Source organism: Bubalus kerabau, chromosome 11, assembly GCF_029407905.1.
Source record: "Bubalus kerabau isolate K-KA32 ecotype Philippines breed swamp buffalo chromosome 11, PCC_UOA_SB_1v2, whole genome shotgun sequence".
NCBI lineage: Eukaryota > Metazoa > Chordata > Mammalia > Artiodactyla > Bovidae > Bubalus > Bubalus kerabau.
The window spans coordinates 73,303,993-73,331,841 of NC_073634.1; the positions used below are offsets into that span (position 1 = coordinate 73,303,993).

A 27,849-nucleotide genomic window follows, 5' to 3' on the forward strand; every position below is an offset into this window, starting at 1 on the left:
GATGGACACTCAGCTGGAATTTGGGAGAGAGAGTGACATGGGGAGACCAAGTTTCAGTGAACAAGGCCCGCACTTTATTTTCCAAAGTAGTTTTTATACCTTAAGGTATGCATAGAGGATAATGGGGGAAGGGGTAGAGTCATGCAGCAAGCCAGGCTTTCTTCCTGCAAACTTATCATATGCAAAAGTTCAGGTGATAGACATCATCTTCTGGCCCGGAGGCCTGTTAACATTTTAAGAAACTTATCTTTCTCTAAAGGTGATTATTCCAAAGTCAGGCGCCAGCCTTCCAAAAAGCATTGAACAAAGCTGCATTTTACATTTCTATACACCCATTATATCAATCAATACACTGCCAAGGACACAGTAGGTAAGGAGTATGGAGACTTAGCAGCAAACATTGGCCCAACAAGTGAAAAACCCTTCACCAATACAATTTCTAATCAATCTTTTAACTACTCAAAGGAATCTGTGTTTAGGCAGTTTAGAACATCTCCTGCCTCTCACAATTGGGAGGCTCTGAACAATCACATGTGGCCAGAAAAACCCATTCAGGCAGGCTAGAGGATTTTCAAAGGAGTTTGTAGGTTGAAACACTGTCACATCCAAGAATTATTAACTGGAGCTGTAAGCTAACTCTCTTTTCAGAGAGAGGTAGTGGGGGACAGCCCCCCGTAAAGTCAGAGGTGTAGGTGAAAGCACAAAGCAGAAAGTAGGCAGACTCTGGTTTTGGGGGTAGATGCTCGAGAATTTCCAGGGGGACTCCTGAGGCTCGATCCCGCCTTTGCGTATGCCGAGCCTCCTTCCTCATGACCTTTGTCATGGGCGGAGTGCCTCACGCTGGCTCTCGGCAGTGATAGGATTCCAGTTGAGCTATTCCAGATCCTGAAAGATGATGCTGTGGAAAGTGCTGCACTCAATATTCAATATGCACTCAATATGCAATATGCCGGCCCCCGGCATCTCCCCCTTTTTTATTTCTTAAAACAGCCAGATGCAGCTCAGTCGCGAGCTTCTGAATGTTCTGCCGAAGAATCCTGACAATACAAGGAAGAATGAATATGAGAAGCAAAATTAAAGCACCAGCAGCGATGTATCCAAGGATATTAGACAGAATGTTTTTTTTCTGAAATGAAGTTAGAGAAAGTGTGAAAAAAGTCATTAACTGCCCCAGCGGCAGTAAAATCCAGTCAAGAGTGTTTCAGGGTCTGTATTTGATTATGAAGTTTCCCTAAGTCCAGGCCAATGTCAGAGCTGTTCCAAACACCTGAGATATGATTTTTGATTTTTTCCCATTCATAGTCTGTCCCGTTTACCTTTAAAGATGTCACGCATATCCACCGGTAATCAGCATGGCAAGACAGAGCCATTTTCACTTTTAAAGTCTGTAAATCAGTCTCAATATGTATTATTGCCTCTTCTAAGGCATCTACTCTCATCTCTAATTTCCTATCTATAGCTTCCTGTGTTGTTAGAGTTAGTGAAACATTTTTAGACATGGTATCAACATATTGGGCAGTATGCACTTGTTGAGTCAATGATATTGCTGCCACAGTAACAGAAGTAATTGCGGTTATTAAAGCTGATATTCCTAAAATAAGTAAGCCCACAAATCGTCGCAATCGCATTAAATCCTGAAGTTGTTGTAATACAGCAAGACTATAGTTATATCAATAAGTGGTTACATTATAAGATAAGGTGGACGTTGTAACACTACAAAGGAGCAAACATTATATTGAGGGTTTAAATAAGATGAGAGCATACATTATTCACAGGTCACTACATTGGGTCCACCAGTTTAAAGTCACATGTACATTAAGTTTTCCAGAATCATTGGTAAAGAGAAAAACATAAGAAGAGGGTAGACAAGCCAAAACAGAATAAGTAGAATTATTTTCTGGTTGGAGTTCGCGCTGCAGCAGCCCCGTCGGTCCCGCCGGGATCTCGATGTTTATCTTGCCTCCCCTTCTGGCGGGCTCCTCTTTTGTGATCGAAGCAATGGGTGAACTGGATGTCTGGGGGTCTGCAACATGGCGAATCAGCCTGTCTAAATTGAAGAATCTGCATTCTGTGGAAAAATACACGCACATCCTCGACCGCTAGTTAATAATGGGTCAGGACCCTTCCATTGTCCTGAGAGGGCCTTCCATTTGACTAATGGTTTTGCATTTAATTGCTCCAGGCACCAATGACGAAGCATTGCAATAGTTCTGGCTGAAATCAGTATTTGAAATATTTATTACGAAAAGAGCATGTTGCAAGATTTGATGGGGAGAACTATACTTAAACTCCCCTTCTTTTAGTTTTTGAATTTGGATTTTTAATGTTTGATGTGTTTTTTTTACAATGGCTTGTCCCTGTGGGTAATAAGGGATGTCTGTATTATGTTTAATTTGAAACTTTATACAAAATTTCTGAAAAGACTTAGAAGTGTAAGCAGGAGCATTGTCAGTTTTCAGAGCTTTTGGCAGGCCCAAATATGAAAAACAAGTAAAGAGATGTTGTATCACATCTTTACCTGCCTCTCCTGTGCGAGCAGTTGCAATAATAACGTGAGAAAAAGTATCTACAGTTACATGAACAAAAGACAGTTTTCCAAATGAAGAGACATGAGTTACATCCGTCTGCCAGAGTACGTTAGGTTTGAGACCATGAGGATTAACTCCCATAGGTATATTATTATAAACAGTGGGGCAGTGTAAGTAAGAATGCACAGTCTCTCGAGCAGTCTCTCTGGGAATTTGGAATTGATATCTTAAGGCAGTAGCGTATTGATGAAGTGAGTGAGAGGCTCTGGCCTCCTCAATCACAGTAGCCACTGTATTTCTGGTTAACAAGTCAGCCAAATCATTAAAGGCATTTAAAGGGCCAGGCAATCCGGAATGAGCCCAAATGTGTCCAATGAAAAATATTTTATTCTTTTTCCAAATTTGTTGTTATAACTTAGTTAACAAATGAAATATGGTAGTTTTATTTTCAGGCAGGACCGCAGTCTCAATGTGTGTAAACAGCCTGACCACATACTGAGAATCAGAGTAAAGATTAAATTCCTCATCTGCAAACATAGCAAAAGCCTCTATGACTGCTGTTATTTCAGCTCTTTTAGCTGAAGTTTCTTGTGTTTCTAAAACCTTTTGGTGATTTTTAGTAACTATGGAGGCTTTACCATTTGCTGACCTGTCAGTAAAGGCTATCTGAGCATTTGGAATAGGAGACTGTTTACATCTGACAGGAAAAATAACTGGATGTCTGGATATAAAATTCAGCAAAACATGTGAAGGTAAACGATGCAAAAATTTGACCAAAATAGTTTCTTATAGCAATCTGCCAATTTTCAAACATTAGAAGCACATCAAGTTGTTCTTTATTATATGGAATTACAATTTTTGATGGCTCTTTACCAAATAATTCAATGTTCTGCTTTTTTTTTTTTAATATCAAAGTAGCTGCCAATCCTGGATAAGAAGCCGCTACTTTTTTAGTTTGAGCTGGAAGATGGACCCACTCTAGGGGGCCGTTTTGCCATAAAACCAATTTTTTGTCTGGTTACCCCAATTACACCTATGGGGGTTTTATGGCAAAGGAATTGTCAAGCAGTTGTCAATTTAATTTTTTAATTTTTAAAATTTACATTTTAACAACATAAATTTAGAGATATGTTAATTTAGGTCTAATGTTTAGTTTAGGTCTCTGTATAAATTTAAATAATAAATGTATAACCTCCTTATCTCATTTTAGTATACAGATATACCTAAATGTAAGATGTATTTATATATGTATTTATATATGGCAACAAGTATAAACTTATTGACATAATCAATATACTTGAATTAATCTTTATAATTAATATGTTAATTAATATATATTACAGCAATACAACATATACACAGCTAATACCAACCAACACAAACCAATGCACTGCGATAATACATGTCACACATATATAATAATACAGTATATAGAACATATATCACAGCACATCAATCTATATCAATTAATATCAGCCACTCACACATTATATTACTGCAATACATATTTAATTATACAGTATATATATAATATGTATATATAGTATACATATTTATATACAAATTAATCAAGTATAGATCTATAAATAGAATTAGGTATACCTTTATTATATTTTATTTATACCCATACCTAATTAGGCAAACTGTAATTATGTAAATATATTTATATTATGTATTTATAACATATAAAGTATTGTTAATTGTATCTCCTGTTGATAACTAAGAAATTGAGAAAACTCCTCTGAGTATCTCTTATTTGAGACAGCACGTCCCTCCCCCATAGGGTAAAGGGGAGCGTAGGAACTACATAGGGTTGGAAAGTTCCACAGGTATCTTTAAACTTCCAATCTAACATTTTTGAACTTTTAACTACTGTGGGGGCTTGAGGGCAAATGAAACAAAATTTGACTCCTGAAATCTATCAGGGCAACTTGCCAATCATCACTATTTTGTAAAAAACTTGCAGTTGATCCTTATTAAGTGAAATTATTATATTTGCTACTTCTTTTTTTAAAAAGTTTTACACTTCTTTTTTCCTCCTTTTATAATTAATTGTGTCACCAAGCTGGGAAAAGATAAAACTATTTTTCTTGGGGTCACTGGTCACAAGCACTCTGTAGGTGTATGTTCTGTGGCAAGAATAATTTAATCTCATCTTTTGGTAATATTAATCTTAATTAACTGATCATTTAAAGTCTCATCTACTTTAACAAGAGCCGTCTGTCTCATTTAGTCAACTTTTTCTTAGAACTGGAATTAGGATTGCTTTTTAAGTAATCAAAGGCTTTAAATCTGCAGTAGTCAGTTTTAAATGTGGGAGTATCCAATTACTGTCCCCTAATAATCCCTAATAATTTTTGGAAATCATTTAAAGTTAGTAAACAATCTTCAAATGGGCATTATCAATTTTCAAAACTTTTGGCACCTAAATATGAGAAGCAAGTAAAGAGGTGTTGCACAACATCTTTATAAGCTTCTCCAATTATCGTTTTGTAAACTAAATCTGGTCTATAGCTTTTTATATGACAAGCAACCATCTAATCTTTGTTTGAATACTTCCAGCAACGGGGAACTCACTACTCTTCAAGGTTTTAAATGTTCCCTCACCTTTTTCTCTACAGCATTCCCACCCCGCATACCACTTTCTCTAATCCCACCAACTCATTTTCAGTAGTATGTGTTGGCCAGGAGCTGGGCCAGTCTTTCTCAGCAATGTTAAGAGACCTCTGTTCCTGCTTTTAATAGCCCTGACATTTTACTTTCTTGAATTAAAAGATCTTTTAAAGGCCTTGGAGCTGTAATTTCCTGCACCCCAAAAGCTAGATCACTAAATCTAAACGCTCTGTGGCTCTTAGCTTGAGAAGTCAAATTTTTTTCTGTCTGATAAGGTAAAAGCAAAAACTGTGTTATTTTTTGACTTTTATTAATTTGCACAGTTTTGGTAAGCAGCGGGATCAAAACTTTAATTTTTCCAATATAATCGAAATCTACTACACCATGTACCACCGAATTTTTTTTTTTTTTTTTTTTTTTTTTTTTTTTTTTTAAGAAAGCGAGCTACTCCCTAGCACAAGTCTTACAATGCCCTCAGGCAGGGGGCCAGCCACTCCCATTGGAATTGGAGTAACCAGCTAGTCAAGGGTTAATATTGTTGCTAAATCCCCTTACGGTTTTTCTCTTAGCCTGGGTGAGACCCCCCTGAGGGGGTTTTCTCCAAGGAGCACGCTCTGCATATTGTGCATGCAGTCTTGTTTTAAAAGCTCCACTGTTTAAAAAACTTTTTATCTTTTTCAGGCTTAGGCAACACTTTGAGAGGCTTTGGGGGCAAAGTGGGGAACTCTTGGGCCCTGGAAGGCGCAAACGGAGGCGGCGGCGATGGCCTTAAATCAGAAAGTGGTGGATAAGTTTTTTGTTTTTTAAAGGTTTGCGCAGAGCGGGAGGGAGCTCGCCAGGGCACCTGGTCACAGCGTCTCTTACTGTCTTTCTCTCTCTCTCCCTGCCTTTTTCACTTTTTTCTCACCCTTCCTTTTTCGCTACCCTTCTTTCCTTCGTTTTTTTTTTTTTTTTTTTTTTTTTTTTTTTACCCTCTTCTCTTCCTTAATTTTTTTTTCTATCTTTTTCTCTGTATCTCCTTTTTTAACTTCCTTTTTCTATCTTGTTGCGTTCCCTAATTCTTTTCTGTTCTTCTCTTTTTCACTCTTTAGCTCTTTCTCTATCTTTACATCTTTTTCTATTTTCTTTACTTTTTTTTTTTTCCACCTTTTTTTTTTCTTTTTATTTATTTTTTTTTATTTTACTCTTTTTTTGTTGTTGTTGTTGTTTGGGTGAGGCCCCCCGAGGGGTTTTTCTGTAATGAGCAGGCTCTGTATATTGTGTATTCTTTAAAAGCTCCTTTGTTTTAAAAAAAAAATCTTTTTTATCTTTTTCAGCTTTAGGCAATGTTCTGGGAGACTTTGGATGTAAACTGGGGAATTGTTAGGCCCTGGGAGGTGCAAGCAGAGGTGGGGTAGTTGCCTTAAATCAGAAATTGTTGGATAAATTTTTAAAGGTTTGTGTAGAGGGGGAGGGGGCTCGCCAGGGCGCCCGGCCGCAGCGTCCTGTAAGCCCTCTCCGTCCTCGGGAGGTAGAGCACAGTCTCCCTCCTTTCCTTTGTCAATGGCAGAAAATATGATCTGCGCAGAAGGTGGAGACCCACTACCATCCACCGCTATAGCTTCTCCCATAGGCTATCCCACAGCCTCATGAGGAGGGTCCAGAACATTTTTAATCATATTTATAGGATAAGTTTTTAGTTGTTTTTTACCTTCACCCAAGTATCTAAATTAACAGTAGCCTCTTTATCAGTTTGAAGATTATTTGTATAAAGAGTTGCCATTCTTAGTTTCAGTGTTACCCATGTCAGAAAATTAAGTATAATAGAAGATAAAGCTTTTAGCTTTTAAAAGATCAGGCTTTTCTTTGGCCTTTTAACTTCAGAAACTGTTTTTTCTCTCTAACTCTTTAACACTTTCAACACTTCCCACTCCTACTCGCCCTGTCTATCCTACAGGGGGGTCCGCGGCACCCTGAGTGGGGTCCTATCCGTCCCTAAAATTCAACACTGGGGGAAAGGGTTGGGGACCTACCTTCGAATGTCCCTGTTCGGGCGCCACCTGCCGGGGTCCAGCCCCGGCTGATCCAGGGTATTCGAAGCGGGGACGGCGTCGGCGACTTATTTATTTATAAATATTTATCAAAGATTTAAAGAATAATAGAATGAGGATAGCTCAGTGAGGAAATTCAGTGGAGAAAAGCGGCTGAAATAAGGATAGCTCAGTAGGAAAATTCAGTGGAGAAAAGCGGCTGAAATAAGGATAGCTCAGTAGGAAAATTCAGTGGAGAAAAGAAGCTGAGTGGCTTGGTTTACGCGGAAAATCAATATAACCCGTGACACCAGGTTAGCTCTGACCACGGAGGCCGCAGGCGCCCTCTCGAATAGCGGAAGGTGCCCCACCTTAGACACCTTCTCGAGTGGGTCTTAGAAGCCCAGGCAAATAAATGGTCGCAGAGGACATCCACGCTCCAGATGGACACTCAGCTGGAATTTGGGAGAGAGAGTGACATGGGGAGACCAAGTTTCAGTGAACAAGGCCCGCACTTTATTTTCCAAAGTAGTTTTTATACCTTAAGGTATGCATAGAGGATAATGGGGGAAGGGGTAGAGTCATGCAGCAAGCCAGGCTTTCTTCCTGCAAACTTATCATATGCAAAAGTTCAGGTGATAGACATCATCTTCTGGCCCGGAGGCCTGTTAACATTTTAAGAAACTTATCTTTCTCTAAAGGTGATTATTCCAAAGTCAGGCGCCAGCCTTCCAAAAAGCATTGAACAAAGCTGCATTTTACATTTCTATACACCCATTATATCAATCAATACACTGCCAAGGACACAGTAGGTAAGGAGTATGGAGACTTAGCAGCAAACATTGGCCCAACAAGTGAAAAACCCTTCACCAATACAATTTCTAATCAATCTTTTAACTACTCAAAGGAATCTGTGTTTAGGCAGTTTAGAACATCTCCTGCCTCTCACAATTGGGAGGCTCTGAACAATCACATGTGGCCAGAAAAACCCATTCAGGCAGGCTAGAGGATTTTCAAAGGAGTTTGTAGGTTGAAACACTGTCACATCCAAGAATTATTAACTGGAGCTGTAAGCTAACTCTCTTTTCAGAGAGAGGTAGTGGGGGACAGCCCCCCGTAAAGTCAGAGGTGTAGGTGAAAGCACAAAGCAGAAAGTAGGCAGACTCTGGTTTTGGGGGTAGATGCTCGAGAATTTCCAGGGGGACTCCTGAGGCTCGATCCCGCCTTTGCGTATGCCGAGCCTCCTTCCTCATGACCTTTGTCATGGGCGGAGTGCCTCACGCTGGCTCTCGGCAGTGATAGGATTCCAGTTGAGCTATTCCAGATCCTGAAAGATGATGCTGTGGAAAGTGCTGCACTCAATATTCAATATGCACTCAATATGCAATATGCCGGCCCCCGGCACTGTTGCCCTCATGATAATATCTTATACAACTAACAACAGTGCAACCAGGATACTGACAATGATACAATCCAGCAGTCTTAGTCAGATTCTACCAGTTTTATATACACAAGAGTGGGATTCCTGGATCATATGGTAATTCTATTTTTAGTTATCTGAGGAACCTCCATATCATTTTCCATAGTGGCTACACCAACTTACATTCTAGTGGAGATCATTTTGAACTATCCACCTATATTTGCTAGGGCTGTCACAAGAAAGTACAAACTAATAAACTAGAAGGCTTAAACAACAAACCTTTATTGTCTCACAGTTCTGGGAGTCTAAGCTCAGGGAGTCATTACCAGGGTTGGCACCTTCTGAAGGCTATGAAGGAGAATCTGCCCCACACCTCTTTCCTAATTCCTGGTAATTTGCTGGCCGTCTTTAGAATCCCTTGGCTTGTAAACTCATCATCCCAAACCTCTATCTTCGTCTTCACGTGGCAGTCTTCTTGTGTCGGTCTTGGTGTCCAAATTTCCCTTAATTATAACAACATTGTCATGTCATGTTAGGGCCCACCCTCATGATCTCAGTTTAACTTGATGGCCTTTCTAAAGACTCTACTTCCAAGTAAGGTCACACTCTGAGGCACTGAGGGCTAGGACTTCAACACAGCTTTTTGGAGGTATGCAATTCAACACAAAACACCCCCCTTTCTGACCATTTCTTCTAGGACCAGAATAGATCATCCAAAAATAACAGATGTCACTTCCTCCAAGAAACTTTTCTTAAAATGCCCCAGGTAGAGTCAGGCATATCCTTATCCTTGCTCCCCATTTCAGTCACCTGGTGCAACCTGGGAGTTGGATTCCTTAGTCAATAAAAAACAGCCTAATAGAGAAAACATATAGAAGGAATTCTGGGTACAGGGAACCCCCTGATCACATGCACAAGGACAGGAAAGAGCCCTGGCATTTTCGGGGAACCAGAGGTGGGTCTTGAGGCCGATGGAGAGCATGGTCATGTTTGAGTTTAAAGAAATTGTTTCAGACACAAGGTATAGAATAGAACCCTCCTCTGTCTGCAGAGTAGAGGTGAATGGTTTAGGCCGCAGCCCTTCTCTGCCCTGTGAAAGGATTAGACATGGGGATTTCCAAGATTCATGCCATATTTACATCTTCCAACCCCACAATAGCATCATCATCTACTATACTTGGTACAGTACAGGGACTGCAGCAGGGCCACTTAGCCTCTCTGTGCCAAGGGGCCCAGGACACGATCAATCAATGCCTCTGGCAATTGCCTCCATGCCCCCTGGATGGCCACTTTGAAGAGGGCAGCACAGGAGCAGAGTGTGAAATGAGGCCTCATCTTTAATAGGGACAAATCTGTGGGCTGTCCTGACTTCACCTGGCCAGGCCCCTCCATCCTTTTCCAGCTGACCACTGTCCCAGCTTCAGAATTTGCTTACAGGGCCACAGTTTTATGGCCAGGTCTACACTACCGTATAAGGTTTCAGCACAGAGGCCTGGCTTGGCCAGAGATTTATGACTGAAATGGAGCCTCTGGGCTTGGGCATCAGCATTTTGCTTGGCACAGAGGCTTGAGTTCATATTGAACCAATCAATACGATAACACATTAAATGGCATTTAAGCTGGCTCTCTAGGGAGCGGGATGGGAGACTGGCTGTCATTTGAGCCCAGGGAAGGAGGACAGCTTCCAGGCCTGGGAAACCCTGGGCCTCAAACTGGGACACAGGATGAAAGCCCACCCCCAGTTCCACTCAGGACTCAGGGCTCAAGCTGGGGCAGACTGGGCTGGAGGAGGAATCCTCCAGAAAATGGCCACATTTAAGGTTTCCGTGTTGTCTTTATATTTCTTCATCTGGCTCTGGGGAGGATGTATTAAAAAAAAAAAAAAAACACCAAAGAACTGCATTGAGTTGGCTTGAGAGAAAGGACTGTGTTTACAAAGAACAGATGGTGCTAAGAAGTTATTGAACAGAGAGGAAGTTAGGAAAACAGATTCGAGATTCCCACTGGCTGCTGGTGGGTGATGTGCCCAAATCTCCTTACAGAAAAAGTTCCAAAGACAGAATGATCACCTAGGCCTCTACTCAGAGAAAATCCACCACCCAGCCTGCCAAAGAGGCTGTCTGGTAAATCTATAGAATAGGGAACCCCACTGGGATCCCCTCTTGTACTTCCTTCTGTAATTTTAAGTTATTTCCGGAAATTTGACACCAACCAAACTCTCTCTTTTCACTTCCCCTGCTCAGCATCCATCCAGGTCCCTCCACACAGTCCCCTGATCAGGGAAGTTCATCGGATGCTGAAGGAGGTAGTGACTTACCTAAGACCTAATCCAGTATTCATAGAAACGGAAAGGGGAGTATCAGGATCCTAAAGCTCACTACTTCCGATTTGAAGTTTTCTCTCGTTTGATTTTTTGCCTAAATATTCAGTGTTCCCTCCTTTAAAAGAAGAAAAGCTCTAGTGAATCCTTTATGGATTTTTAAATATGTGCTTGCGTGCTAAGTCACTTCAGTCGTGTCCGACTCTGTGCAACCCCCATGGACTGTCAGTCTCCTCTGTCCGTGGCTCCTCTGTCGTGGGATTCTCCTGGCAAGAAAACTGGAGTAGGTTGTTATACCCTTCTCCAAGGGATCTTCCCAACCCAGGAATTGAACTTGCGTCCCTTAAGTCTCCTGCCTTGGCAGGTGAGTTCTTTACCACTAGCGCCACCTGGGAAGCCCATTTTTTAATACATACTAGAGCTAAAAGAAATGTTCTTAGACAATAAGCTTGAGACCAATAGTTGCTTGAGAATCAACTTACATCTTTATACATTTTCACCAGAAATTTCTAAACATATGCTAATCCACCAGGCTCTTGCTGTAGGGCCCAGGCTTTTGCTTCCAGTGTTGGCCTGTTTCTCGGACATTCTACAGTGTCTTTCTGTATAAATCGCATTCCTGACAGCACATCCATGATTTTCAGTTTCAGTTTTTCTAAAATGGAAATAATTGTCAAGTCCTTGTGAACCACTCTGAAAGTTTTCAGGATTTTTTAAGGTCTTTTTCTTAATCTTTTCTGTTGCCCTGAGTGAGTGAGTGAGTGAAGTCGATCAGTCATGTCTGACTCTTTGCGACTCCATGGACTATAGCCAAATCAGGTTCCTCTGTCCACGGGATTTTCCAGGCAAGAATACTGGAGTGGGTTGCCATTTCCTTCTCCAGGAGATCTTCCCGACCCAGGGATTGAACCCAGGTGTCCCACATTGTAGGCAGATACTTTACCGTCTAAGCCACCAGGGAAGATTAAACAAGAGTTATTTTTAATAACTTACCTCTGCTATGCTATGCTATGCTAAGTCACTTCAGTCGTGTCCGATTCTGTGCGACCCCATAGACAGCAGCCCACCAGGCTCCCCCGTCCCTGGGATTCTCCAGGCAAGAACACTGGAGTGGGTTGCCATTTCCTTCTCCAATGCATAAAAGTGAAAAGTGAAAGTGAAGTCACTCAGTCGTGTCCGACTCTTAGCGACCCCATGGACTGCAGCCTACCAGGCTCCTCCATCCATGGGATTTTCCAAGCAAGAGTACTGGAGTGGGGTGTCTTCAAAAAGTAATTCCAATTGTTCTTGCTCATGTTGCATCCACTTAGTGAGTACAATTGGCATAAACAGAGTTGAGAATAAGCTAAACTAATTCAAGTGATAGGAGTGGAAGGTCTAGGAGCATGAGAGAGTAACCTTGAACATTCTGTGACCTTGAGCACTCAGAGCACAGGGTGTACCTTTGAAAAGAAAATGTAGAGATTATGCTAATCCAGCAAGCAGATTGGTCACAGGGAGGTCATTTAAGAACATTCCTTCTACTAACATTTTTTCTTACAAATGCGGCTATCATCAGTCTAATAGTCTCCGCCTCACATCCAGTGATCTAGGGGCGATGTCTGCAGAGGTCCATTCTCAGTCTCCTCTCTGTGCATGGCCTGGTGTATAGAATGAAGAAAAGCTCTCTGCCAGGGAACCGCGTGGATGTTTGCCTGCCACAGTCCCATGTATTCCCACATGGTTGTGACTATGTGGAGCTTGAGGGGAAAAGGAATAAGAAAGCCTGGGACAGCACTGGAAGAAGCCAAATATTTCTTGGATACAGCCTTTTCTGAGCACTGCTGTTCTTCAAATACTAACCACCTCTGACCCACTAAAAAATTCTTTTAATAAACAAGTTATTTACGTTTAACATATATTTACACCCATGTGCGATATAGAAGGAAGTGCAACAGTTTTGAAGATAAATTGTCTTGGGTTCATATCACCTTTTACCATTTACTACATGGGCAAGTTTATAAGCTCTCTGAGCCTCAATTTTCTCCCTTATAAAATGGAGATGGTCATATCTGTCTCATGCATTTATTGTGAAAATTAAATGAAATAAAGTAAAATAGCTGCCTTAAATCCTTTCTGGAATGAAGCAGAATGTAAATGAACACACACACACACATACAAATAAATGAGATGTATATCGAGTGCCTGGCACAGTGTTCCTTGGGGTATTTGCATTTTTGCATTTGTCTCTTCAACGCTGCATTGGAGACTGGAAAGAATCCCCTAAGTTTGGGTGTTCTGGGGTGGGAGGCCCCCCCTAATCCCTGAAATCCCATCATACTCAGTCAATTTCCTGTTCCATCCTCTTGTAAAGTCCTTCCTCGTAAGGTCATCTGCCATAGCGGGTATAAGAGAGAGAAGAAACACTAACCTAATAGTAACAGTATTAGCTGATGCTTCTTGAGTGTCAGCTAAGTCCTGTGCATGTGTTAATCCACATGGTCTTCAACACACATCTTATAGGGTCTTTTACTATCCCTACTTCTTAATGACGGAATTTGGGCACAGAGAGATTAGGTAGGTAGCTGGCCAGAAGTCACAGTCGGTAAGAGGTAGGATTGAGATTATAAAATGGGAAGTCTGCCTCCAAGGTTTGTGCTCTTAATCAGTATACTTCTCCTGAAGGAAGGAAAGAAAAAAGGAAGGGAGGGAGTAAATGAGAAAGGAATTAAGGAAGGAAAGGAGGGAGGGAGAGAGGGAAGGAGATAAAATTAGAAGCTAAAGAGAGGCCAGGAAGAAGAGCCAAAAACCATTCAACTTTTTTCTTTGCTCAAGAGCATGACAGAAGAATTAGGGGAAAGGCAGCTTGGGAACATTTTCTTAGCCCCCACCTAGGGACAGCTGGGCCACCTTCCAGATCCCTGTCACCCACACAGCATCTCTGATAGAAACCAAAACTGCTTTCCGACCATCAATGCTAAGGTCTCTACCAAGTCCGCTGTGGCCCCATTGAGCCCATCCATGTCTCAGCACCTCACTGCTCCCACAGTTCCCTCCAGAAGAGCCAGAAGCCACCCTCAGCCTCAGGGCATCTCTTTCCACCACAGGCTGGTTGGGAACCACATCCTGAATCAACTGGAAACCTAGTTTCCATCCAGCTCCAATTGTCTCCCGGGCACACACATCTAACTTCTGGGAAATCTTGAAGGGCAAGGAATAACAAAGCCAGGGCTACTTGGGTAAAAGACCCCACACCACATACCAACTGTAATTATTATTACAGAAAATTAACTAGCAACAAAGGACTTTACAGTAAAATTTACATTGATCTGGCATTTTCTTCCCTGCTATCTCCCATAAAAATGCTTTAAACGCAGGCTGATTTAATGGAAACAATAAAAAATAGTGCTGAATGGTTTATATTTGCTGTAGAATTACTACAAAGTCTATTTTTAAAAAACCTTGAAAGTTATGTGTGCTTCTTTCCTTTAGGATAAGATTAGGGAGAGAAGTGCAATTGACTTTTTTTTTTTATTCGATCTAGATGAGCTGCCACAGGCTCAATCCCTTATTTCTAATGAACCTTCACACCTTCACACCCACATCCCGACACTTGTCAAAAGAGAGTCTTAGCAAGGGGATATGTGAAGGAATGTCAGCTGTGTGGCCTGAGCCTTGACAGTCTTATGCTCAGTAATAATAGTAATCATGTGACTAAGCTCCATGTGAAAAGGACGTGGCTGGTTGTCTAATTTGTGTGGTTTCCATCATCCTCAATTAATTCGTGAGCTTAGCTATCCTGGCAAGGGGGGTAGTCACTACCTGAATGGCTTGGCACTTGTAGCCATTACAGAATGTGGGATGACCATATCTTTTAGCTTCGAATCCCTAGCTGTATTCATCAGAGCCAGAAATTGAAATAAAGGCCCAGGAAGACATGGTTTCTAACCTCAAGAAGCTTAAAAGGACAATTTAGGAAGGTGTTCGTAAAGACTATGGAGTCACATGACACTAGGTTTGAAACTCAACTAAAAGCAGAGCACAGAGTAGGCCCTCAATAAATGTTAACTGTTGTTGCTGATCACATTATTAGTGCAGTTATTAATATCATTAGAATTGTTGCCCTTGTTAATATTCATTAACAAGGTTCAAGGCTGACCTGGGTTCTAGAGGGTGTTCATGCATGAGGTGGGACCTCTCCTGGTTGAGCACTCAGGTCCCCTCCATGTCTCAGTTACTATAACTCTGATTCCTTCTTTGGGTTCTAGGTCCTTGCACAAAAGCTAGTTTGATGGTTTTCCATGGCCCTGCCCCTTTAAAGATGGGGCCTATGTGTGGGCAAAGGGCGAGCCAAGAACTATACAGTGAAAAAATCCCAAACGTCCTTCAACCCCCCCAAATTTCCCAGTCTTTAGGTTCTTCCTAAGGGAAGGTATCATTACCACTTGAATGGATGAGAGCTAACAATAATGAATTGACTTGAACTTTGAGATTAACTCAACTTCACTCCTATAGGGAAAGAGCAAATTAGCCAAGATGGCATGGTCAGGCTTTCTTGCCCCACGGCCTCTCACTCTTGCCCCATGTTTTGTAAATACTGATTATGTAACAGGTGAGACCACTTACAGCACTGGGCATGTGTGTCACAAGATAGCCGCTTGGTCACAGGCTGCTCTATGCAGTACACCTGTGTAAGTTTCACCATGAAAGCCCTGGCTGCTGCTGCATCAGGGCTACACTGGAGCAATATCATGGATATGCTATATGAGGTCATGCTATGGCTATGTTATGGCTATGTTATGGCTGCTGCTATGGCTGCTGTGTCAACCAGGGGAGAGGCTGTGTTGTGGCTGCCATGCCAGTCAGGAGAAAATAAATGTTTCTGCAGTTCCTGTGGCTCCTTGAGTTTCCTTCCAGCCTCTTAGCTCATGTCTTGCCTACCCTGGGTTCAGCGAACAGTACAAACTGCAATATAAATTTTGGCCAAGAATGTCAGAATCTTGTCTCATTTAACAGAAATCTGTTGGTACATTTGTTCTCTTATTCAACAAATGCTTGTTAAGTGTCTAAAATGTATCAGGCCCGGAAGACGCAATGATGAATGATCCATCACCCTGGCTATAAGGAGGTTGAGGTTGGGGAGAGTTGGGGAGTGTGGCAAGATACAGAGGACCTCATTCCTATAGAAATTAGTGAAAAACATTGACTCCCACCAGACAGAACCACCTGTTTTCTGTATACACAGTCTGTATGGGCTCTGCTTATGTACTCATGCCAGCCTCTTTTTCTACATCACCCTCTTCCCAATTCCTGCCCCTTCTTCACAACCCATCCTCAAGTTACACCTCTCCTGATCACCGGATTTAAGACATCACTTTGCTCTCTATGATTCAGCAGCACATACTGCCTGAGCTGCTCATTCAGCTCCTCTATACTGCTGTGGACTGTAAAGTTCAGTTCCTACTTTTACTCTTCCTCACCAGTCTGTAAGCTCCTTACGTACAAAACTACATTCTCAACTCTAAGGATCCTCAGAGCATTTAATATGTTATCTAGTGTACAATAATGCACCAATAAATACCTGAGAAATGGAATTCAATTCAACAAATCCTAACCAACATCTAGACATAAGGCATCTTTTCACATGCTACAGAAAGATGCAAAGCTAAATAGAGGATTTTACTCCGAAGTGAGATGGGGCCTTTAGAGAGTTCTGGGCAGAATATTGATCTGCTATCATGGTCCAATCATAACGTATTTGGTTGTAGGAGTTTTTCAACATAGTTTCTTTTTGTTCCAACATAATTTCTTTTAACTAAAAATTTTTCCTCATTTCAACAAAAGGTGGCTGCTATTCATATATTGCTAATGCCTTCCTTACCTTCTTTTATCTACTTTACTCTCCCTCTTGAATCTTATAAATGAATTGAGATGCAGATAGTTTCATGGCCCAGTGCCATTCTATGAAAAAAAGCTCTGGTCTTCTGTAAGAATAGCTCCCATTTATGGAGCCCCTGATAAGGATGTTTCTTGTGTACATCTTTTTCATAAATCCTCACAACAATCTAGAAAGCTAGGCATTATGACTTCCACCTTAAAAATAAGGAAATAGGAGGTGAGAGTAATTATATAATTTGCCTACGGTTGCTTAGTAGATCATGGAGCTGAGAAGTGAATGTAGGCCTCCTGATATTGAAGCAGCTAAAACCATCTCAAAAAGGTGTTCCATTGACCAGCATGTAGGTTTGATGGCTCACTTTTGTGAGCCAGCTCTACATCAACATCATGCCTATTGGAATATTACACAGCAGGAAGTAATACACATTCCTCCATCTTGTCAGGTGCCACCCGTGGCCCTCAAGTGCTGTCAAAAAATGCCCCTTCATTCTGGACTTAAAATAACTTTCTACCTTCTTCCTTTTGAGACATGCTGCCAACCCTTCAATCTCAGCAGCAGCTTGGCTCACATCAGTCTGCCGGTCTCCTTTAAACTTGGAGAGACTGACCTGGTATGAGGCAGTAGGAATCTTAGAGTTTCTGTTTCCACGTCATATCTTCTTATGACTTTTTTGCTTTTTTGTGTGCATTTTCTGACAAGGTATTTCACTGTCTGACTGGCCTGCTGCTGCTAAGTCGCTTCAGTCGTGTCCGACTCTGTGCGACCCCATAGACGGCAGCCCACCAGGCTCCCCCGTCCCTGGGATTCTCCAGGCAAGAACACTGGAGTGGGTTGCCATTTCCTTCTCCAATGCATGAAAGTGAAAAGTGAAAGTGAAGTCGCTCAGTCGTGTCCGACTCCTAGCGACCCCATGGACTGCAGCCCACCAGGCCCCTCCATCCATGGGATTTTCCAGGCAAGAGTACTGGAGTGGGGTGCCATTGCCTTCTCTGACTGGCCTGTCTATCCTCAAAACCCAGATTGGTGATTCTCTATAGCAATGCTAAGTCAACACATCCTTCTTTATCTCCGTGATTCTAGCAATATGAAATGTGACTGAATATACAGACTGATTCATGGGTCACATTGTCTCCTGTTCTTGCAGTTGTGGAGCAATAATATATTTGATTTTAATCTTTGTTCTTCAGATAACCAAATGGGTGACCTTGAACCGGTCTCTTCATTTCTCTGAGGGGGTGGAACTGAGTCTCTTTGGAGACATAAGTCTGGGTTATTTGACAACTCATTCTTCCACCTTCTGTAGAATATTATTGGCCCACTGAAGCTTTCAGGGTTTTGGTAAAGTGTTTTGTCACTAGGACTTGGGTGATCTGCTAGACAAGTATTGGTATCAGATCAGTATGAGACCTTGGAGAACTCTTAACATTTTGCTAATGAAGAAACTAAAACCCAAGTGGGTTCTGGGACTTATCATACCCCATGAAAGTCTAGGACCATAATCTGGGACTCAGTTCCCAACCCGATGGCCTTTGAATATACAGCTTCCAACCTCCAGGTCAGAAATGGACCTTGCTATTCACAAAGCAACCCTCCTGCCTTCTTCAGTGGACTCTGATTTATTATGATGCGGCCACTCAGCAAAAAATGTGTAGTCAGTTGTTTTCTCAGCAAATTTACACCAAGTTGGAGATACTTTCTGTGGTTGAGAATACAACTGATTAGAAAACATTTAAAATTTCAGGCATTTGGAGTAAAGTGCCTTGTTCAAAGCCATCAGGCAAACCGTGGGCAGAGCCAGAACTGGAAGTGAAGAGCTCCAGAGAGACAACTGGAAGATAATGGATGGTGACAAGCCATCCAGACCATGCTTCTGGCTTCCTGAGGTCCAGATGGACTCCCCACAGTGTCATGTTGATTGATTGAAGCACCAGTGCTGAGATGACTGCAAATCCCCAGCACGTGGATATAGCTGCACGTTTGTGTCTAGGAGGCTCTAAGTTAGAGCATCACCTCCCCCCTTGCAAGCACAAGTAGAGTTGCCACCAGCTAAAGAGGAAAATAGGACCCTAAGGAGCAAGTTTCATGACCATTGGGATGTCAGCCAAGAAAATGGAGGCAGAGAGAAAAGAGAGTGTGTGGTATTCCCCACCCCACCCCCGCCATAGGGTTTTTGCTATCTCTTAAACAAATCTGACCCTAGGTATAAGCTTGCCCTTTTTCAGTTCCAACTTCCCTGGTTATAAAATCATGTTTGGCAACTGCTCTGAAAGTTATTAAAGTTGCAGCAGTAAACTATAGGAGGCCAGAGAATTTCAGACAAAAGTTATTGCATCAGTAACTCAGAAACTAATTCCTAAAACTCTTGACACATGTATCCAGAGGGCTAGTGCCAATACAGAAATGGAAATCATCATCAAGGGCCACTGTGTACCTGGAATTAAAATCCATCATTCCTCAGAGCAGAGAGCTATGATTGTGGAAGAATATGAATAGTCATGCCTTTTCACCACCATCTTCCCTCAAAAATAGAGTCCTTTATTTTTCAGAAGAACAAGAAAAATTCTGCTCTTTTTGTCTCTTTTTCCTTAAGAACCCCTCATTTACATTTTCCTTTCAATTTTTCTTTTCTTTGACAGTTCCACATTTAAATGGAAAGGCCTCCTTTTCCTTATTCAATTGCACTGGTTTTATTTTGGATAGAAATCCTGTTCAGTACAGTAACAGAGAACAAACTTCACAACAGCAATAGTCCCTTCTACAGCATCTATTGTGGGGAAACTTAATACACTTTTATCAAATGGCAGAGGCACTGGCTCCATTGCTCAGAATTAACTGCAAAAGAGCATAGAAAGGGAACAGCACTGCCTTCATCCAGCAAACCTCACTGCATGCCCAGCAACATGGCAAGAACCAGAGACACACAATCCCCATCCAGGAACACCCCCCTGAAAGACCATAGATTGCTTTGAGTGATGCCTTCCTCACCAAAAGTTAATGAATGGAAAAGATTTGATGGGATCCCATGTCAACAAACAAATGGAGAAATGAGCCCTCTAATTCAGTGTTAGAGGACTGACAATATCCTCAGAGTTTTAAATGCATATGTGCTTTGACCCAGGTTCTAAGAATTCGTCCTAAGATAAACTCGCAGGGCTAGCCTCAGCCTGATCATAAAGAGGAAAACCCAGGAGCAAGGCACAAATCTTTAAAATGCAGTCTTTGACCTGATCATGTAATGTATATTGATTGTTTTGTGACAAACCATTGAGGGAGCACGTGTGTGTATGACCTTATTTGTGTAAAACTGTAGCTATACCGCCGCTTACAGAGGTGTTTACTATGGTAGTCTCTAGATGAGTTTCCAAGTGGCTTTTACTTTCCTTTACCAACTTTTCTGAATTTTTAATATTCTTATACTTGAAATTTGGGAGGGTGATTTACAATTTTTTTAAATAAAAAGCTAGTCTTTCCCTAAGTTCCTTAGCACTCGTACTACCATACCTAAGCCCAACCTAGTGGTAAGACAGTATGAAGCATTGTGATGAGTTAAGGTGAATCCACATGTCAAAATTCATCAAACTGTACACTTTGGATGTGCAATTTATTGTGCATTATACCTCAATAAAATTGTTTTTCTTTAAAAGGAAAGAAAATATGAAATAGTCCAGGTAATTTCCATTCTCCACACAAAGTTATCAAAATAATTATATATTTTAAAAAACCTGAATCAATGTTGGAAAGTAAATTTGATGTTGCAATCAGTGACAGGAGGCTATTCCAAGAGGTTAATAGCCTGAGTGAGGTGTAAAAATGTTCATTTAGCTTATTCTCTATTCTCTGGCTGTGTCAGTGTCCTTGATTATAGACAGATGCAGAGCTCACATTTGACCTGCTTCTGTCTTCTTCTGTTTGCACCTTTTTGCAGAGTCCACGTCAATCTTAGGTAGCTTTTACCCCAAAATACATGCTTCAATGCACTTTAATTTTCCTGCAGTCAATAAATAGCACTTGCTAGCTTCCCTTAAGTAACTATATAGCAAACCCAAGGATTCTGAGATTTGAGGATGAGATAAAATTCCCAAAACCAAGCATTCTTTCCAGAGATAATTATTAGTACACTGATAAATGCTTTGAAGACTATTCCTTCACTCTGCTGGCAGATTTTCTCAGGTGTACATATTTTTTCCTGTATGAAATAGTCCAAAGGTCTGGCGTTGCCTAAAAAGTAAGACAAAAGGCACACCAGTGGCCGCAGTAGGTTTAAGAATTGGGTCTCTGAGTTAGTTGGACAAGAAGGAAATAAATGTGTGTGTGTGTGTTGCTGTCAGTGACCATCCTCAGAACCACTTAGGGTTCCACCCACTTAGGGTTCATACAGAATGGAGAACATGGGCCCTAAAGTCAGGGCAGGCATGGGACCTCTCTATAGGTTAGGTCTGCTTCTCATCACTGTTTTTCTGTGTTTTTCCCCCTCTGCTTTCCAATGCAACCAGTTGGACTGTGCTGCAGGGAAGAATTGGGCGCCCAGAGAACCCGTTCCGAGTGGCCCTGGAATATATCTCAAATGGAAACCGAAGCTTATCTGCAGTGGACTTCTTTGCCCTGAAGAACTGCAGTGAAGGTATCTGAATCTGGCTTTCCCCCTCCACTCCTTGGTAGCTTGTTGTCTTAAGTAGGTCAGTAATCTGCCACCATAATTAGCTGAAAATGTGCACACTTATAGAGAAGTGTCTCCAGTGTTTTGGGTCTGATTCTGAATATTGCCAAGTGGTTCACAGCCCAGCTGATCAATTTTCAAAGATTGAGTTATAATATTATATCTACTTAACTTAAAGCTATATCAAATAGAATATAGTCTTTGTTGGATAACACACTAGCTTAACTTCCCTGGAGTCCAAATGCTTTCAGCTATGGTTTTGTTTTGTTTTGTGGAAATTTTCAAATGTTTACAAATGAATAGAATAGTGCAACGGGCTCCCATATACCCTCAACCCGGTTTCAACAATTATCAACATTCTGCCTTTTTTTTTTTCCACATGTATCTCCATCCCACTAACTTGATAATGATTAGTACTTTACTTTTTTCCCCCCTGAGGTAAAATTTACAATTAAGTATTTTTAATGATTTGATTTAAGCTGTTATTAAGGGACAATGTGGGAAATGGTTATATGTGAAAATTCTTGCTTATTTTGTAAAAATCATTAAGGCATGTGTCATTGAATTCCTTTTGCATAACTCCACATTGTGAATTTATTTCAAGATTTATTACCAAGAGAAGACATCTCTCTCCTGAAGAGTAATTTGTCAATTTTTTTTTTTCTTTTTGTCTTTGTTGCCAGGAAACTCTGAGCTAAATGCAATACTCAATCACTGTAAATTATATCTGTGTAGTTATTTGATAAACTTATTTTCCCTTTCCTCTACAGAGTTTTTGATCTTCTATTCCTATTTTCAAGATGATATTTTATATATATTTTTCATTAGACATTGCTCCAAGCGTGATTGGTATGCAGGAGAAGACTGATCATTGATATAGATATGAAGTTGATCTTACCTTGATTCTTCAGAAGACCTAGGGTCATCATTATAAATATCCTTTATTATTTTTCCACATGTAAAGGGTATATAAGATGGACTTGAATTGTACAAATCTTTAGGAAACAAGTTGCTTTCATAGCCACTATTCTCCTGCCATGCCCGCCTCTTCCTAGAAGTTCACTAACCTGTGCTATGGAACCTGTAGTCTGGAGGCCCAGGAATGAAGTATAGACAGAAAGGGAGTCTGTGGCACTCCCAGGCCTAACTTCTCCATTTAGAATGTTCATCAGCAACCATGAAGGCTCATAACACATAGCCATTGGTTGCATGTTGAGGCCCAGTTTTGAATATGAAGCTGAATACAAAAGGGACTCCTTTAGGTAGGGACCCTACTGACCACCCAGTTCCTTACCTTGCTGTTGCTCTTCATTCACTGCTGGCCTTGCAAGAACTTTCACAAAGTGGTTTTCTTTCTTTCTTTCTTTTTTAATCAAAACTGGTTTATGTGTCAGAAAAAGAAAAATCTATCATAACATGATAGATTGAACTTCAGTTCAAATTGAAAAGGTGCCTAGCCTGTGATGTGAGACACTGTACAAGAAACATATGGTTTGGGAGAAAGCCAGGAGCTTGTACAAATGATTCCACACTCACGAACTTAGGGATTTGTGAACGTCTCTGGACATCATCAGTCCTCACCGATGTCAAGGGTCCACGTACCGTCCAAAAGAGGTTATATGTTGAAATGGAGCCAGTTATCAGGAATGTGTCAGGAAGAAGGTATGAGTTCCCAGAATTGGCCTAATCTCATTTCAGCAGCATCAGAAGGGAATAAGAGTCTATAAAACCCCAAGTATTAGGCCCAGCACAAATACTCTTGCAAAAATTCTTTGCACCTTTGAAAGATCTCAACCAGTTGTGCCATTTTTCCTTCCTTACTCCTACAACTTCCTTTCACCTACAGTATTCTCCCTCTGTAGTTTATCTTGCATTTGCAGCAATCCATTGCACAGTTTACAAGATATGTTTCTTTTCTGCTTCTCTACCCTTACAAAACCAAGAGAGTTGACCTCTCTAACTTTCTCTAATGGTCCAGAAAGTGTTTCTTCTGGCAGGACACTCTCTTAAGGAGGAAGAAAAGAAATCTGTCTCTGATTCCTTAAGGAAAGTGGACCTGCCAAGAGACCCAGGAAGGTTCTCATGGCCCAGCTACCTTCCTTCAGAGGCTCCAAGTCCCAGAACAGATGGTTTTCATGGGGAAGCAGGTGTCCTCTGTGCTCCTTCTCAGGTTTGGAATCCTGTGGCCACGAAGAGGTATGAGAGGACCACTGTGGACCTGTGAGACAGAGAACAGAGTGATCCCAGTGTTTCCTGAAAACTTCTAACTCTTTCTCCTATAATGGAACAAATTCAGGTGCACATCAGGTTGTATGGACAAGTGGAAAACATAAGAAGTATCCTAAAGCTACCCTCATATATTTAAAGAGAAGGAGTTGTTTTGCAGGCATACCCAAGGCCTGTTTGATGTAGACAAACATCCGTGTTTTCTGAGATCATTACTTCAGTTAGGTCATGAAGGGGAGGAGCTAAGAGAAGTGGTACATTTGAAGGGGCTGATCAGGCTGATGACATGCTAGCCAGGGTTGTTAATAGGTTTGTGTGATATCTAGTCTACTTTCTACCTGGGTTCAATCCCTGGGTTGGGAAGACCTCCTGGAGAAGGAAATGGATACCCACTCCAGTATTCTTGTCTGGAGAATCCCATGGACAGAGGAGCCTGGTGGGCTATAGTCCATGGAATCACAAAGAATTGGACATGACTTTCACTTTCAGCTTTTCAGCCTGTAGGGTATCTGGTCTGCTTTCTATAGACTTCTACAACCCTTCCTTGTCCCACAAGAAAAGAAATGCCATTTTAACTGAACTGGAGATGGGGTCGTTGGGACAATTCTGCTCGCAAAAGAGAAGATATCTATCTGTAGGTGCCATGAAGGCAGAGGTCGTAACTCCCTCTGAATCCTAACACCTGTTATCATAGAATGTAACAGTTATTAGCTGATCAGTTAGTAAGCAATGAAAGCTCACATCTATGGAGCATTTAGCATGTGCACAGGTAGAGTGCTGATCCCTTTACACGTGTTAGTTATCTCCTGTGAGTTTTACAATAACACTAAAAACTAGGTACTATTATCCTCATTTTACATACGGAGAAACTGAACCTCACAGATGTTTCTAAAGTTGCCATCATTGTACAGTTAGGGAAAGGTAGAGCCACACTCAATCCCAAATCAGTCTGATCACCAAGCCAGTATTTTTATCCATGACATCCTGCTGCCTTAATGGAATGTGTAGAGGCTGGAGTTTTATTTACCTTAGAATTATCTTTGACTCTTCCTCTTATCCCTACATCCGGATGATCAAGCCTTGGGCTCTAGGCTTGTGGCTGCCTCACATTCTATCTGTTGCTGTCTAGATGCTACTGTTACTGCTTCTCGAGTTTATCCTTCTGACTTCATTTCCTCAGCCACGTGCTTTATTCAGGCCTTCATATATGTATTCTGAGACTTTAGCAATAGCTAAATAGACTTCTAGCTATTAGACTAAATAGACTTCCAGCTAGTCTCCCTGATACCATTATCCATCCTTCACACATTGCCAGAAAAATCTCCTCCAAATTCCCTTTGCTTGTGGCATTTTCATGAGGTTCCAGTAACTTCTTATTGTCTACCACATCAGGAATATGAAGGTTGGGCTGGACCACTTTACTCAGAAGTGAAGACCACTTCACATCAGAAAAGTGATGGCTGCAGATCACCCAGCTGGTTGATGGTAGAGCTGGGATTAACATCAGGACCACCTTGACTCTGACCTTGGTACTTTCACCACTTCTCAATCCTGCCTGGGAAGCCACAGTTCCTCTGCCTGATTTCCACAGTCGTTTACAATCCAGCCCTTCTGTACCTGCCCAACATTATGCCCTCTGTTTCCCCACATCTCTCCTCTAGCAGACTGGTGTTCTCTACACTATGCCAATAATGCCTACTTGATCCCAGGCCTTATGTTTTGAACACTGATTCATCATTTAAGATCCAGCTTGGGGCCCAAACCCTCCAGAACATCACTCACAGCTAAAGAAATTATTCTTGGAAGACTTTGTTCTCTGCATCTAAATTTAGTAGCTATTTTATAATTATTTTGGGGCCCTAACGAGGTTCAGAACCTTGTCTTATATTGCTTTTATTTCTCTAGAGTACAGTTAACACCATGCTAAACATATAAGAAACACGATGTAAATATTTGTTGACTGATCAGCTAATCAATCAATTGATAAATGCTGCTCCTGCTTTTATAGCTTTGGGCTATTACCCTATTACTCCCAAAAGAAAGTAGCAGTGAGTGGAAATTACTTGGAAGAGGTTTTTCCCTCATCTTGAAAGAGTGGTGTGTGTATTCAATACCAAGGGTAGGGATATCAACCCTTACATGTCCAGGCTCCCAGGGAACCCTTAACCCTTTCATAATGACCTTTCTTCAGCAGACAATTAAAGCATAGGATTATGCAGTACACTCATTGGGACTCCTCAGGTTCAGAGGAACCTGCTGAAAAATATGTCAGAAGAGCAGGACTAGCATCTTGAAAAGGACTTGAAAATGGTCAGTGTGCTCATAAAATTACATATTGCAAACACCCACCTAGCACCTTCTATGTGCCTGGTCCTGTCCTATGCACATTCATATATTAACTCATTAATCCTTCCAGCAACACTGTGAGGTATGCATTATTATTATCATCACTAGGCACAGAAGTCACGTACCCAGAGTCTCACAGATGATATTGGAATGGAGGCCATCTGGCTCCAGCACCCATGCTGTTAGCTACCACACACTGGTGCTGCGTGTGGAAGGTCACTGCTGGTAAGGACCCCAGAAAGCATCTAATCTGCCTCCCTCACCGTGTGGAAACTGAATCACAAACACTCAAAAATTTACCTTGAACTTTAACACACTAAATTACTGATTAGCCCAATGTGCTTCCTACCTCCATCTCATGGTCGTCAAGTTCTCAGTTTTTCTAAGAAACCAATTCAGAATTTCCCTTTCCCTGCCCAGACCGGTCAAAGGCAGTTTAAGAGGACCACCACACCCTTATCAAGTAGTGGATCCCCCATCCATGAAAATCAAGGATGTAAGCCTAAACACATTTTATTGCTTGTGACCATAGCTCTTTCATGAACCTACAAGAATCAGAACTGAGATTTCCCAGATCAGAGCCACATTCAGTTCACTAACAGACCTCTTCCCAAGAAGCACTCATGGTCCCTTACTCTATCAAGACATTGTCATACACATTACTTCTAATCCATTCAAAGAGGGTGTCAGAATCCTCGTTCACACTATCCATGGTGCTGAGGGTGATTTCACTGACTTCTGTACTTCAGGAAGGGGGAGGAATCCGAGGAATACAATGCAGTCAGACCACTGCAGACACCTTAAAACACGTGTCCTGAAAGAGTGGGAGATGACAGCTATCTTAACCTCTCTGTGCCTAAAATGAGGACATGTAAACTAGATCCACAGTTTTCAAACATTTTTTAGAGGCTTAACTCTTAATTCAAACAAAGTCTTATATAAAAATCCAGTATATGAAATTACACAAGTACAGCTGCCCTAGAGAAAGTGACGGTGAGGAGCCCACCAGTTCCACAGTCTTTGACAAACCTTCCAAATGGGTTTTCATGAAGTACAGCTTGAGAGTTGCTGGGCAGTCTGATTTTTAACTCTCCTATTAACCCCAGCTTTTTGATCCTATTATACTGTACTTATTTAAAATGTAATAGCAAAACAGAATTACATTAACCAGACCTTCTTTAAATAATTAAGACTAAGCCCAAGGCTATTGTACTTTGAATATGGGCCATTTCCCCGGACAGACTTTTGTCACTGTGGGTCCTGGCCTTGAGATGCTAAGTATGGAGCTGGTATGATTGTTTCCAATAAAACATGCATGGCATCACCTGGCCCTCTCTCCCTTCTCTTTCTTCTTACTTTATCAAAGACAGTGATGGGCACTGGAGGATGTCCTCCTTAGACCAAGAGGGGACAAGATGAAATGAGAGAAGCTACACAAATAGATTCCAATATTTGGCCAGCCATGTGGAACCAATTAACCTTTAGAGTAAGATCCAAAATCCAGCTGGGTAAAATGAAGGATAACCTCATGGGCTCCTGGCAGCGTGGCCCAAACTGGGCATTTTCTGTTCCAAAAGCAAGCAGCACCCCAGCACCTTCCTTAGTCTGTGCTTGTATTAATAAAAGGAAATTACTGTGGAATGCTGTCTTCAGACTGCCAGCAAAAACCTCTCTGTGTAGCAAACTCATTCATCCAATCGTCTGTGCATTCACCCATTCATACGACAGGTATTTACTGAGCGGTACTAAACTAAATGCATAGTGACCCTGATATAAACTTGTTTCTGTCTTAAGATTGAGTTTTGATGTTATGGCTTTAAGATCTCTATTCTACTTGGGACAAACACTGCTC

The 27,849-nt window shown here is 41.4% G+C and overlaps 1 protein-coding gene and 1 long non-coding RNA gene across 2 annotated transcripts in view; one reads left to right on the top strand and one right to left on the bottom strand.

The window, feature by feature from the left end:
* The window catches only part of ALK (ALK receptor tyrosine kinase), a 746,236-nt gene that overhangs the window by 540,154 nt on the left and 178,233 nt on the right, over positions 1-27,849 (top strand). The window contains exon 5 of the mRNA XM_055541746.1: positions 21,262-21,389. Coding sequence (XP_055397721.1) covers positions 21,262-21,389 — 128 coding nt within the window. The remainder of the gene's footprint in view (positions 1-21,261; positions 21,390-27,849) is intronic.
* Positions 52-8,532, bottom strand: LOC129623314 (uncharacterized). Its single transcript, XR_008700483.1, has 2 exons — positions 7,154-8,532; positions 52-2,068 (listed from the first exon to the last, which is right to left on the bottom strand). It is a non-coding gene; the product is annotated as an uncharacterized LOC129623314 (long non-coding RNA).